The following is a 14,916-nucleotide window of genomic DNA, read 5'->3' as shown; positions in this document are numbered from 1 at the left end:
CGCCACTGGAGCGCCAAGCCTAAATTTCGCCCAGGCCTTAAATTCCTGCAGTACTAGTCTGTAGTAAAATGGTCATAACTTTTGACTCCGAACTCCAAAAATTGCAATCTTGGTGGCGTTGGAAATAAGACTCAAAGACCTTTAATTTGGTAGGTCGTGGGCTACCCAGTTCTTTATATCCTAGGAGATATGGTCATTTGAAGTTGACCCTTATACTAACTCGTCCGAAAACTTAATCGATTGGAGTTCTTTGGACTCGACTTGGTGTTAGAGATCCCTTATGACTCTTAAACACATCTAACACACTTCAAATACTTAGGAATTAATCCTAACTCATGTGTAAAATTACAAGTCCTCCGGTCCGAGTCTACCCACACGTGAAGAAATGTTCGAGTCTTTGCGAAAAAATTTCCGGGGTGTCACAAGTAATCAGTGACAGAGTCATTACCTTGCTTCAGATTGGCAACTTCTGTCCATAATTGATACACTCTTGCGAGATTAAATTTGTCAATTCTCTCTTTGAAATCTTCTCATACTCGTCTAGCATTCGATGCATACATGATCAAGGTTAGCAAATTAGGGGCTACTGTATTGCTTATCCATGACAGGACTACGGTATTGCATCTCTCTTATTGAGCAGCTAATTCTTCTTTGTATGTGACCTTCTGGCAGGTTCCATTTACGAAACCAAGCTTATTCTTCATGAGCAATGCTAACCTCATCGATCGACTCTAGATGCCATAGTTTTCTGGTCTTGTGAGTTTAATCGTATGTAGAGCTATGCCAGGTGTGTCTGAAGACTACAGATATAGTGGATGATGGTGCTCGAGAGTAGTAACTGTCAATTCCTCCATTGATGGACTCTAAGACGAGCTATGAAGACTTAGCTCTGCGGAAGACGATCTAAAGTAAAGATCACTGCTTTGATACCATGAAGAATTCTGTATAATACTCAGAAACTAAACTAGTAAGAATAGAAGAGAGAACTTGGGAAGATGATGATTTGATTAATCTGAAAATGTGGCCTTAATACAGGTTTTATACACACTCGAACACATACAGATTATACTCACTCACACACTATACACGTGAACATTTCTAACTAACTTTGCACATGCTGAGATGACAGCTCATCAATCCTAGCAACTTGATTGTGAGCTATTCATCTATGCTAACTAACTAACTGCTTCATTATCTCCAATAATAATATCCAAATCTAACATGTCATATGGGGGCTGGATACAAACCCCTTTCGATTTCAAGAAATTTTCACAATTGTTTTAATTTATTTTTTGAAAAAATTGTTCTTTAGCTCCGGACTCAAGTTCTATAACTACTTAGTAACAATTACTTCCTCCGTCCATCTTTACTTGTACACTATTTCATTTTGGGATGTCTAACAATACTTATTCAGTTTATAAAATCAATGCATAATCTATCATGATATGTCTATTTTACCCTTACTATTAAATACTATTCATTTTTCAATATTTAGATGACTTGTATTTAATAAGGGTGATTTGATAAATTTCCTATCATTTACTACTTCTTAATCTCTATGCCTAGTCAATAGTGGATAATTATTGTTGGATAGAGGGAGTAACAACCACAAGCTAGTTTATTACCTCTAGTTGGTAAAAAAAAAAAAAAAAAAAACTAGAGAAAAAAGATACCTCTAGTTTTAAAAAATAATGACAAAATTCATATTCGGCTAGTTTTAAAAATGGTCCAAATTGTTTGACGTCATAAGGATTTTTTTCTCCTAAATTCTAGCACTAAATATATATATCTTCTAGATTCGTAAAATTAATGGCCTTTGCTTTCACAATCTGATAAGTCTACTTTTAGCAAATTTAAAAAATGAAATCATTTATTTAGCTTGGACCCTCCACATCTTATTCCTTTTTTTAATTACGAATAATTAAAGGGAACTAGCTACCGTCGTGAAAATTACATATCGAGATGTTGTCCATATTGAGAGGCTGTATTTAAAATGCCGACCAAAAAAACAAAGAGTGGCCAACATTCATTAATCTGTTATGGCAGCTTTATAACTATATATTCCTCCTCCGTTCATTTTTAATTTGTCAGAGTGAATGTGCACATCTTTTAGGGATTATTTGATATGATGTATAAAAATAATATTTAATGTGATGTTTTAATAATATTGACATTAGTAATATTTATATTGTTTATATTGATTATTTCTTATGCAATGTTTATATTTTTTTAAATATATTAAAAATAACATAAATTACATACTTTTTAAAAATAATAATAATTATTTATAAAAATATTCTCCACAAATATGATGAAAAGTATGTGAAAAAAGTTTCGAGGGACGTATGTATCTTTAATATACAAGTTAATATATTTATTATTTTTTCTAATGCACTCTATCAAATGACTCCTTAATGAATCATAAATGAAGTGTTTATTTATCGTGAGACTCATATTGATTGGTATAGTTTTTAATAAATTTGAAATATGATTTGGAATGAGAAGTTAAAAAAATATGTCTCTTGATGATATGCTAAAGTAGATAAATAAAAGTTCAAATTTTCGTATAATAGGCAAGTAATAATGAACGGAGAGAGTACAATTTAACTATTTCAATTTATATGATATATTTTGACTTGACACAAAGTTTAAGAATGAAAAGAAAACTTTAAAATTTTTGATCTAAAACAAGGCTTAAATATTTATGTGCTTATAAATCATTTTATTAAAAAGAAATAAAAATTTTAAAGTTAAATTCTTTCTGATTAGAAAAGTGACATTTTTTTTTTGGAATGAACTAAATAAATCACATTAATTGAAATAGAAAAAGTAATAAATAGCATGTTAGAAGGAAACGTAGTGTATTATTACTTTATCTTTTAAATAATTAGTTGAACTATGAACAGCTATATTAAGTTATGTAAGTTTTATGTGTAAAAATTCTTGTACAGTACGCTATTTAGAGTTTACTTCCCAGCAAAAAGGAAAGAAAAAAAGAAAAGAAGAAGAAAACACATTAACCAAATTCTCTTACGTCCCATAATTAACCTTAATCACCAATCATTAAAAACTAATTGAAGTACACCCCACTAACCTAGGAATTAGGAACTTCCTGTTGTAGCCTTGACAAGATATTTCACCAATAAGGGGTTGTGTGATTAAAAATCAGGATATTTCAAAATTATAATTTTTGAGACTAAAATCAGAATTATAACTTCTATAACTTATTTCATCTTAGAATAACTTATTCAGACTAAAGTCCTGACTTTAATTCTTATTTTAATTAACACCTCTAACAAAACGTGAGAGAAATTCAATCTCAAAATATAAATTGAATCAAACTGCCTCTGAAAATATAAAACCTCTTTAGAAATAAATAAAAATAATCATATTTAGAGGCAATTGTAATAAGTAGTATCTCATATTGATTGAGAATGGAGGTGGGCCTTGGCAGAAAACATGCATACATATAATGCCCCTTATGATAAGCTTGTGCAAAAGATGGAAAGGATAAAATTTTCAGTGGTCTGACCACAAAAATAGTGACATCCACGTCATCACTAATATATATATATACGATAATGAATTTGATGGATTGAGCTATGACCATTGTTTAGTTCAATATATATTATCTTAAATAATTGTCGTTGGATGAGTTAATGACCTACCCATTTAACACCCTACCTAATAAGAAATTACATTTAATGACTTTGAATTGATGATTTTGAACTTTTCGAAGCATGATGTTAAATTTGAAGTATTAGTAAAGTGGAATCAAAAGTTTAAATCGACTGTTACAAAGTTATTTTTGTAAAGTACCCATAAGCCATAAATGATGGTAAATCTAATTTTAAATACTAATGTATTTACATATCGTTGTTAGTGGACTTGTTTAATATATATGTCTTACGTAACCATGTTTGGTCTCCGTATAACAGTTTGTTAAATAAGTAAAGGCTGCTAAAAAGTCCACAAGTAATGAAATTTTGACGCGTAGAAGATGAAAAGGACTTGCATTATTTACTTATCTCGATTAAATAATGTTCTTAATATTGTTAGGACAAGATAATTGTTGCTACATTTCATAGGAATTTCCCCAATACTTTGGAACATATGTCCAAACAACATTTATGAAGGGCATTCTGTCGAAATTTTACTCATAAGATGTCAGAAAAATTACTGAAGAGCCTTCCAACGAATTTCATTGTCAATTTTCATTAGAAATTTGCAATTTTTTTGTTAGTGTTAATTACTTCTCATAGGACGTCAGAAAAATTACCGAAGAGCCTCCCAACAAATTTCATCGTCAATTTCCATTAGAAATTAACAATTCTTTTGTTAGTATTACTTTCCACTCATAAGACTTCAAAAAAATTACTAAAGAGTCTCCCAACGAATTTCATTATCAATTTCCATCAGAAATTAGCAATTTTCTTGTTAGTGTTAATTACCTCCTTGCAATTCACTTTTACAAAACAAGGAAACAATGGAGAAGTGGTAAGTAATCATGAAGAGAAGAGTGGCTCTCATGATCATAAACTAAAACGCCAAGAACCCGAGCACAATATTCTTTTTATAGTTATATTGCAAACTAGGCCTTTTTTTACAAATCAAGCTACAAAAAGTGTAATCACTCAATTAATAATTTTTATCTTCCAAACTCACTCAACTTTTTTTGTTACACAAAAGTCACTACCTAATGGTAATTATCTCACTACGTTAGTCAACTATTATCATTTCTTAGATACAAAGTCACTCAACCAATGCCGACTTCTTTTAATAGATATTGTTTCCATGAAAAAATAATTATGCCAATATTTTCTAAAAAAAATAATATAGAATGGTACAGAAGAAAGAGTCTTTCTAAGCGACACATAATTATTTATAACTCAAATTAGTCGTTAATTAATTATTGAGAGTAACTGTAGCAGGAGCTAAAGGCTAATTAACAACTGGCAGTGTGTCTCACTCTCACTCTTGTAATGCTGGAGGCTCAATGTAAACTGTGTAACGCATGTTGTTATTATTATTATTCAAATATATATGGCCTTTGCTGTAGTCAAGGGACACTAAACACATGAGAGGTATCGAGTTTCTATAAGGGCCGGCTTTGTAATAATGTTGAAGATCATGCAATTCCTCTTACTAACCGGTAGCGCGATAAGAGCTTTTATGAATATATAGACTCTAATAAAATATTAATTTAATTGCTCCTTAAATTACAAAACACGCGTATTACTACTAATTTAACTTAAACATTATATTCACTTGTTATCCTTCTTGAATTTTCACACATGAATAGATATGATGGAATATTTGATCTTTTTTTATGATCTTGGGCAATTTATACATCATGAATAGCTTTTTGGTTTTTTTGGGGGGCAAATTTAAACCATCAGAAAGTGTGTCTCGAGTTTTTTTATTAATGATAGAAATAAAATCCTCAATAGGAATAAGTACAAGCAAGGAGGCTAGATCTTACCTTAACATCCTAATGAGGTATCCGAATCTCTACTAATTAACAATTATGAAGAAAATACGAGTTAGAGAGAATTAGGTACTCTATGATCACCAAAAAATTTATAATACACTGTATGATGATATTACAGATGAGGATTCTTAAGTAATGCAAAATTATAAAGACCAAGAAGAAAGTTGAATTATCAACCTCAAACTTCGTTTTACAAATGTATGAACTAAAAAAGATAGATTTAGCCTTCTAAAGGAATTAACCTGAAGTGTGATTCTCTTATCTTCTTCTTCAAATCTGTCCAATAACACTTGATAGCTCATCAATTCTTGGATTTATTGGATCTTGTTGAAATTGTTGAAACTGTTATATTGATAGCTCATCAATTCTTGGATTTATTGGATCTTGTTGAAATTGTTGAAATTGTTATATGATTTGCTTTATCAATCGCATCAATAGGTGCCTTGGAACAAACTCTTTAGTTACCTTACCCTCCCAACTATTCTTTCTTCCATGCTTCTTTTCATTGTTACATTGTTGCCTATGAGAAATATCTGCATTCCTAGCTGCATTTGCAAAACAATAACTCAAAAGATCCTTTAATTTTCCTCACCTCCCTCAAAGATGTCCTCATCATCTAGGTTAGCAAATCAATATTAGAACTCACCAAATGATTACTTAAAATTGCAGCAACATCTATTGATGAAGATGACAAATCTTGTCCGGGAGTTACTGACTTGACACTTCTAGGCACAAAAACAGGAGTAGCAAGTTCAGTTAGATTTAGTATCCATTTCTTTTACATATCATGGTATCTGCAAAGCAAAGTCCATTTTAATTTTTGATTTATCCGATGCTGGGATGATCTTAATTATATATTCTCCAAGCTTCATTTATTCAATCGCTTCATTTATTCAATCATGGGTATGCAATGAGTTCCCACATCAAGAGTGATAGTTTATTTGATCTCTTTTTATATGTTTTCTAGAAAATCATGTAACTTTTCGTGTTGAATTAATTTTTATTTTATTTTACCCCTTCCTAAGAGCTCCCGTCCTTTTTGCTCCTTTAATGACTTGAACTCACAATCTTCGAGTTGAAAGTGGAGAGTACTTACCACGAGCAACTCCCTCTTGTTCATATTGAATTAACTTGAAAAGAAGATTATATTGAATTTGTTGATGTTTTTGTTTTGTTATTATTGGAGATAATAAAATAAGAAAAAATCGCAAAAGAATTTAATAATAAATCTGAAATTGCCAGCAACTTATGAAAGAATTAATAAAGTTACATCACATCAACATATCAACCTCTTATCTAGATTTATCATCATCATTTGGGTCCTCCCTGTTAATGGCTTACATCATATGCCAACATTGGTTTTTTTTTTCTGCCACTAAATTAAAATGACCACTCCTATACCACTTGTTAGTAGACACATTCCAAAATATAATAACACCATGAAAATTAGAACAACAGGCCAATTATTCCCAGTATAAATATCACTCGTGTTCACTAGTATCAATCACCAACAACAAGAAAAAGCAATATTCTATCTAGTGAAAGAATATTTTTAGAAAAAAATTTAAAAAATGGTGCAAGAAGAGATGAGAAAAGGTCCATGGACAGAACAAGAAGATCTTCAGCTAGTATTTTATGTGAAGATGTTTGGTGATCGTCGCTGGGATTTTCTGGCGAAAGTTTCAGGTTTGAAGGTTGGTAGGCGGGAGAGAAAAATAGAATAGGTATATACATAGGCTTAGATTTAATTTGGACAAATATATATAGTTTAGTGAATAAAGGGAGCAAGTTTAATAACCCCTTCTTCTGCATTCCATTTCTTGTTATTAATTTATTTATAGGTTTGAAAAGAAGTGGAAAGAGTTGCAGATTACGATGGGTTAATTACTTGAATCCATCTCTCAAACGGGGCAAGATGACCCCTCAAGAAGAACGTCTTGTTCTTCAACTCCACTCCAAATATGGAAATAGGTTTGTCTATATATTTTCAACTTTTTAATTTTCTCATATCAACAATTAATTCTTATTAGTACAATATTCTTTCAAAGTTTCATATAATTGAAAGTAGCTCACGAAAACTTAGTATGATATTAGTATTAGCCATTTGAGATTTGACACGGCTACTTCAAGTGCAGATGGTCAAAAATAGCTGGAAAATTACCAGGACGAACTGACAATGAAATCAAGAACTACTGGAGAACACACATGAGAAAGCAAGCTCAAGATCAGAGGAAGAATAATACTAATAAGGCCTCAATTTCTCCATCTTCATCCAATTTCTCCAATTGCTCCTCTTCTTCTGCCAACAGTCCTGCTGTGGATTCCAGTACTGAAAGAAACGATTGCGTCGAGTTGTTGCAAGTTGCTGGAGAAAATAAAATATATGAAGGGGATGATCAGAACATGATGGTATACTCCATGGATGAAATCTGGAAAGAAGTCGAATCATCTGAAGAAATTGAAACTAGGAATGATTTACCATCAAACACATGGAATTATTGCCCAGATTCACTATGGATGACTCATGATCATTATTACTTTGACAATCATCAAGATTTCTCATTTTTTACTGCCTAATTTGGAACAATAACAACATATTCAGTGTAATTCCATGCACAAGAGATTTGAGAAAGGTAGAGTGTATGCAACTATCTCGTGGAGGAAATTAAAAATATTTGTTTCTTGTAGAGTTGGATTAGGTTTGTGAGATAAGTAGTACTAATATTTAGCAATCACTCTTTGTATATAGAAAATCATGATCAGAAGGCGCTCTGCTCTGATCTATTTAAATAATTATTAGTGTTTACGAGGCTTAATTAGTTGTATTACTTGAGTATATATATCTCATGTGTGGCTACTCAACATGTCATATCTAATGAAGATCTTTAATTTCCCCTAATTCCATGTAAACTACAACTACTTGAACCTTCTGTTTTTCTTTTTGATCATGTCAATAGTGCTATCTGATTCTTTTTCATGTGCTTGACTAAGACCCATAGATAAAGTTATTTGATATCTGTGTGGTGTGGGTGCATGATGCAATATAATAGGTATTCGATAAAATATTTTATGTGTGTACAAGCTGACCAGGACTCTTTCCGAAAAAGTCTTTCCACTAATATATTTATTTTTTGCTACATTCACATGTCTTTCTTTTTGTTTTCTAAGCTAGCTTTAGGGATATTTGAAGTTTGATAGAAGTAAAGTTGTTGCCTAAATTTAGAATCAGACAAAAAATAATACAAGCCATTGAAGAAAAAAACATACCGGTCACGCACTATATTTATCACTAACTAATTTAGCGTACATGTTTTGCACGTATCACGTCAATCAATTAAATTATATACATGAAAAATAAAATTATTGAAAGATAACAATTGTCGTTAAAATAAATATTATATCTATTTAAATGAAATCCAACTTCAATCTCCTTATTTATCTATAGAAAATTAGGATTAGAACCATTAATTCGTCTCTTTATGAAGTAACAAATCTTGGCTTGTTCTAAAGATTTTTTCCAATTTACAACATGATTTTTGGAAAGTATAGAATTAACTTTTGTGCCCTATGAAAGAAAATTAAATTGTAATGGTTAAAATATATATGCAATAGATAAAAATATAAAATATAATATGAATAAAAAATAATTATTACCTCTTGATCAACTAATGTATCTTCATTTGCTCCTCTATTGTTGTACTTTCAATAACTAAGACTTTCATTATTCAATAAGAGTAGGATCTTCTTAAGATGTTAATTGGCACAATTTCGCTGATCAAATCCTTTTCAGAATCCACTGCAAAATTATCTAAAATAAATCGTTCATAATTATTTTAGTAATATTAATATATAATTTTATAACAAAAGTAATTTTATGAGATCAGAAGATTACTTTACAAAGTTGCGACAATATATATGAAACAAAAAGGAAAAAGAGAGATTTTAAGATAATGAAAATCTGAAATTGAATCAAAATTGTGATAAAATTGAGAACAAAACGTCGATAGAAAGCTGAATGATGCGACAAAATTGAGAAGAAGGTGTCAATTGATGACAAAAGCTACAATGATAAATAAGTTATTGAAATTATATCAATTAACGATAAAAAGCAACGGATATGAATACGTTATTGGAATCATATATATATCATTTTATACAAGTAGAGGAGTAATAAATCAAAAAGGATATTCATTAATATTTTATGAAGTTTAGTTATAGACATGTAATGTTTTTCATATATAAATTTAAAATAAATCTGCAGGTTTAGACATGCAATATTGTCCATATATAATTTTTTTAAAAGACGCTAACTTTTTCAATTTAATCCTAATATAGACAACCTTAGTGCCTAATCCTCCTTATTAACTAACTTTTTCAAATAATTTGGAATGCTAACTTTTTTCAGTTCTATCCTAATTATTTGAGAATTCTTTCTCCTTAACATAGACAATTTTAGTATCTAATTATTTTAGGATTTGTTCTCCTTATTATGTGGTTAGGGTTGTTCGGTGCACTAAAGCTCCTGTTATGCGCAGGATTCGAGGAAAGGCCCGACCACAAGAGTCTATTGTACGTAGTCTTACCTTGCATTTGGCTATATAATTAAATTTAATAAAAAAAGTAATAATAATAAGGAAAAATAGAAAAATACGATTTTGTCTAAAACGCAATCTTTTAATGAAGGGCAAAAAATTCAAACAATCTTTCTGCTTTTAATATAGTATAGAATATTACAATTTACAGAGCAAAGAATAAATAAAAAAAGAAAAAAGCAGGAGCCTATCTGCACGAATCACAACGTTACATTAATATGCCCCACACCTATAATTGTGGACAATTGCTGCTACGTTACGTTGCAGCCTGGCAGAACCGGTGTGTAAAACTTGGATTCGATCAAGTTTGATTCAGTTTATAAGTTGATCAAAATAGATTATGAATAATTTTTATTTATTTTATTTATGCATTTGATAAACACTCAAACTATTTATATATAAATTAAAATGTGTCAAAATTAATAATTTTTACTATTTTATTCCTAATTTTTTCTAATTTTCAAAATACTCTTCCCAAAGGGCCAATTGGACTTCTAGCTTAATCTACATTCCATTTTCGTTCTTTGTTATTCCCTTTATAAAAAAAATTGTCAATACCTTATCATTATCAGTTTCAATACTTTAATACAAACACAAATCTAATGAGAAAAACAATTTCAACACCAAAAGATAATTTATTTTGCACCTAATGTGTATCAACTATTTTCAATCAATCAATGCAAATGGGCTCTTAGTATTTATTTTGTGATATATCAATATTTGTACTATTATTGGTTAATAGTATGTTTATGAAGATATAATTGTAAAATTCTCTCTTTGTTTGTCAAAGATCATTATCACTTAAATGATTAAACATATTGTTGGCTTTTCAACCGATAAGTTTAATGTTTATTTGAACTGTATTACTTCACATCTGACGATTGGCCATTTTGAATTGCGTGGAAATTCATTTGCAAATTTAAGATTTTGTAAAACATTACCTTTGAGGTCCTTCTTATCATATAAATAATATTAAATGTTTCAAGTACTCTATCAAGTTATCAAGCAATTAGTCATTTTCTTATAATTTTCTTTTGCTTTAGGATATTTCATAAGGATGCAACGGGTAGCCCTTAGATCTCCAATAATGAACATATAGTCTAAGCAAAATAAATGTACCCAAAATTTTCTTGCTACATATTTTTACAGGTTCCAAAAGTAGGGCAACCAAGCTCTCCTTCATGACTTTATTACACAAATATTTATATCATATAATTAAGGTAAAGTTATATATACTATATTTTTATTTAGTGGATGGACAAAACTTTCTAGCACTCGTCGATTTTTAAAAGTGATTACTAAAAAATAAAAATCTAGATGTAAGAAAAATGGTGGAGGGATGAAGTGGATTTTGTTTTATTGTAATGTAATGAGGATGTGGCCTGCATGAACTTCTTTGTTTGTTAATTTGTAATCTCCCTAACAATTTTTTGTATTGTTCTACAAATTTCTTTACCAAATAAATGGCTAATTCAATTGAATCAATTATCGACTTAACTGATGAAAATTCAGCCTAGTTTAGTTCATTTAAAAAAGTGAAAACCGACGACAACTATGCACACTGTGACTGCTTGTCTCTAATTATTTATGTCTTTTTTTTTTCTTAATTATTTATGGTTTAGAATCATCAATGAATTTATTTATGAATCTAAAAGAAAAAAAAGTCACCTACTACTAAAAGGGAAAGTGTTGAAGAATGACAAAAGTTTGTGATTAATGAGATGGTGGACTCCTTATAAGATTTGGACAATCCTCCTCCCTTTGAGCTAGCTTTTAAGTATGAGTTAGGCCTAAAATCTAATTTAACCTAATATTAAAGTAGGATCCTTCTAGCCAAATGTTGGGCCTTATAAGACTTGCCCAATTGGAACAACACTGAAGTTGATTTTCATCGTACATCAAACTTACCTTTTATCCACCACTAAAGGGGAAGACAAAAATAGTTCGATTGTAATCATTGCTTTGACTGACATATGAGAAAAAGAAGTAGAGTTAGAATGACCAGATAAATGTATATTTGCTAAAAGGCAATAAGAAATGAACCACATCAAACAATTAACAAGTGGGAAAATATGGCCCTAACTAAATATTAATGGGTGCTGCAGGGTCAATTTATCACTGGTATCTCTTACTCGAGTCTTTGGACAATGAACTTGGAAAAAAAGGGCTACGTATAATCAAGGCTGCAAATTAACCCTCGTAAAATATTAGTATTACTCTATTTTTCAGGTTATCGTATCATATTTGATATTAGAGGCGGAGATATTAGAGATGGCTAAACAAGCCAGTGAAAACATGATCAACCCAAACAGTTAGATAAGTGATCTGCTCATTTGTTAATTTAACTTATTTTGATCTCTGCAATTCAGTCATAGTAAGAATAAGGTTGGTCGAGGCAACTACATAGATCTATGTATTAAACAAAATATAAGAAAATAAAATTTGGCAAGAGTTGGGGTTGAGATATGATTCATTGTTTAGTCCATCTTGGTCTACCCTAATTAACTTTTGAACATAATTTGTACAATGATCTATTTATTGATTCAATCCATTTTGACTCGTCCAAACTAACCAAACCGCCCAATTTGCTATCGCGAAACTCGACTGAAGAGGAGGTTTAATGAAGAGTGTCAATATTAGCAAGAGTGTTAATTACCTACTCCTAGAGATGTATAAGAGCCCGTTTGGATGAGCTTAAAAAAAGTAATTTTTATATATGAAGTGCTTTTAGAACTTTAAAGTGCTGAAAGTTATTTTTATAAATAAGCAGTTGAGTGTTTGGATAAAAGTGCTTAAATGAGGAAAATGATGTGAATTTTAGGGTTAAAAGCATAAAATGGTAGTTTGAGAATTTAGTTAAAATATAAGGGATATAAAAGTAACTTCTATGGTCAAAGAAAATGACTTTAAGCACTTAAAAAAAAAGTTACGAATCCTAACTTTTCATTTTTGACTGACTTTAAGAATTTTATGGCTTAAAGTTAACATTAGACAAACACGTCTAAAAGCTAAAAAGGGGCTTTAAGTTGATCAAACGGACTCTAAATAGAAATCAATATGGAGAAGACTTTATACCAAATAAAGAACTCCGGCTTTTCGAACTATAATTGACAAACTTCTACTATACCTCCAGAGGTTTGGTTATAGCCTTTAGCTCAACATATAATCTAACCACTAAATATACATAGAGAGATTGTCAAATTGGTGGTTTGAGCCAAGTTTAAGAAGATCAAAATAACCTGAATTGAACATGTCAAAATGAATTAAATGTTACTGTCACCCTTACAAACTTGTGTGAAAATATTTATACAATCAAGTTAATTAAGTTTTACCAACCTATTTATCACTAGCGTTCTACGTAACTTATATCCGTAAAAATTATAGTTAATTGCAAAGAGCATATTGGCACTCCTTCCTGATGATTTAGCAAGTTGTTAACGTTAGTTTGCGCACAATTAACAAATAACAGTTATAGTTAATCCACGCAAGCATCAAATTAAAGAAAGTCAACACCACACTTGCATCTCTTTCTTCTTCTTTTTCCCAACAATTTTAAAATTAGGAAAAGCGAAGAAACTTTCCCAAGCTTTAAGAGACAACAAAATGAACAGGAATTAAAACAACGACAACCTTGAAACATTAATTATGCGGCATTTGGATTTATCGAAATTAAATTCATGGATCCTTAGAAATCATCGGTGCAGGGGAGTTGCTCATGAGTATTCTGGCCAATGAAGATGATTTCATATACTAGAGCAGCAATAGCCGCACCTCCAAATGGGCCGAGCCAGTAGATCCAGTGGTTGTTCCAGGTCCAGCTAACCACAGCTGGACCAAAAGACACTGCTGGGTTCATTGATGCACCATCAAAGGCACCACCAGCCAAGATATTAGCACCCACAATGAAACCAATTGCAATAGGGGCAATGACTCCCAAATCTCCCTTCTTGGGATCCACTGCAGTTGCGTAAACAGTGTAAACAAGCCCAAATGTCATTACTATCTCGAAAACTACTGCGTTCCATGGTGTCACTCCACTTGACAGCGCGAATGCTGATGTTTCCTGCAAAAAAAATTGATTAATTACTAAAAGTTAAAATATTTTCATTCTAGAAAAATTCCACGATGAAGAGGAAAATGGCTTTACCAATCCTCCAGTAGAAAATTTTAGGAGAACACAAGCCACGACGGATCCAAGCAATTGTGCAATCCAGTACAAGACACTTCTGAAAAGTGTAATGTGACCTCCTACAAAAGCACCAAATGTAACAGCAGGATTTACGTGACCTCCAGAAATATTTGCTCCGACTGAAACTGCCACAAAAAGGGCAAAGGCATGTGCTATGGATGCCGAAATAAGTCCAGCTGGCGTCGCTGCTCCACCATTTGTTAGCTTACCTGTAAAAAGTATCAATATTATTCTCGATGTAAAATATTCTTTATACTATGAGCGCGGTTATAAATTTAATAAACTATACTCACTGAAGGCCATGCCAGAGCCTGAGCCAGCAAAAACAAAAATGAGCATGGAAATGAACTCAGCTGTTGCAGCCTTGAGAGCATCAGGCTTGGTAGCCTCTGCTAAATTTCCCAGGGAAATTCTTGAAATCGGCATTATCGTTTCTTACTCCTATTTTTTTTGTCCTTAATAATTAGAGGGAGTCTATTTGTGTTGTTTATTTCCTAGCAAGTTAGTGCTACTTATATATATAGTGGACTAATAAGAGGACACCCTTTGGATTGGAAGCCACCTGCCATTGTCTAGTAGGCGTGCCTCCAATTTATTTGGGTGCTGACACGTGGCATTATAATTGGATTCTAGCCGTTTTTAAA

General features: G+C 31.2%; 2 protein-coding genes across 2 annotated transcripts; one reads left to right on the top strand and one right to left on the bottom strand.

Annotated features, from left to right (window-relative positions):
* Positions 1-6,931: 6,931 nt before the first annotated feature.
* Positions 6,932-8,390, top strand: LOC129899321 (transcription factor MYB48-like). The gene is made up of 3 exons (XM_055974249.1): positions 6,932-7,177; positions 7,333-7,462; positions 7,627-8,390. The coding sequence occupies exons 1-3, from the start codon at positions 7,063-7,065 to the stop codon at positions 8,066-8,068; spliced, it is 687 nt and encodes a 228-aa protein (XP_055830224.1). The 5' UTR covers positions 6,932-7,062; the 3' UTR covers positions 8,069-8,390.
* A 5,194-nt stretch (positions 8,391-13,584) lies between these two features.
* LOC129899369 (aquaporin TIP1-2-like) lies at positions 13,585-14,749 on the bottom strand. The gene is made up of 3 exons (XM_055974317.1): positions 14,566-14,749; positions 14,231-14,481; positions 13,585-14,146 (listed from the first exon to the last, which is right to left on the bottom strand). The coding sequence occupies exons 1-3, from the start codon at positions 14,696-14,698 to the stop codon at positions 13,769-13,771; spliced, it is 762 nt and encodes a 253-aa protein (XP_055830292.1). The 5' UTR covers positions 14,699-14,749; the 3' UTR covers positions 13,585-13,768.
* Between the last annotated feature and the right edge of the window lie 167 nt (positions 14,750-14,916).

The sequence above is a fragment of the Solanum dulcamara genome, chromosome 8 (genome assembly GCF_947179165.1).
Source record: "Solanum dulcamara chromosome 8, daSolDulc1.2, whole genome shotgun sequence".
In the NCBI taxonomy this organism is placed as follows: domain Eukaryota; kingdom Viridiplantae; phylum Streptophyta; class Magnoliopsida; order Solanales; family Solanaceae; genus Solanum; species Solanum dulcamara.
This window is presented reverse-complemented; position numbering and strand designations above follow the sequence as displayed.

What these genes read in the sequence shown, in the direction of transcription:
- LOC129899321 (XM_055974249.1), top strand. Translation starts at nt 7,063, where the DNA reads ATGGTGCAAGAAGAGATGAGAAAAGGTCCATGGACAGAACAAGAAGAT. An exon ending in TTTTCTGGCGAAAGTTTCAG is followed by an intron (nt 7,178 to 7,332) that starts GTTTGAAGGTTG and finishes ATTTATTTATAG; the next exon opens with GTTTGAAAAGAAGTGGAAAG. An exon ending in CACTCCAAATATGGAAATAG is followed by an intron (nt 7,463 to 7,626) that starts GTTTGTCTATAT and finishes CTTCAAGTGCAG; the next exon opens with ATGGTCAAAAATAGCTGGAA.
- LOC129899369 (XM_055974317.1), bottom strand. Translation starts at nt 14,698, where the DNA reads ATGCCGATTTCAAGAATTTCCCTGGGAAATTTAGCAGAGGCTACCAAG. An exon ending in AGGCTCTGGCATGGCCTTCA is followed by an intron (nt 14,482 to 14,565) that starts GTGAGTATAGTT and finishes TACTTTTTACAG; the next exon opens with GTAAGCTAACAAATGGTGGA. An exon ending in AATTTTCTACTGGAGGATTG is followed by an intron (nt 14,147 to 14,230) that starts GTAAAGCCATTT and finishes TTTTTTTTGCAG; the next exon opens with GAAACATCAGCATTCGCGCT.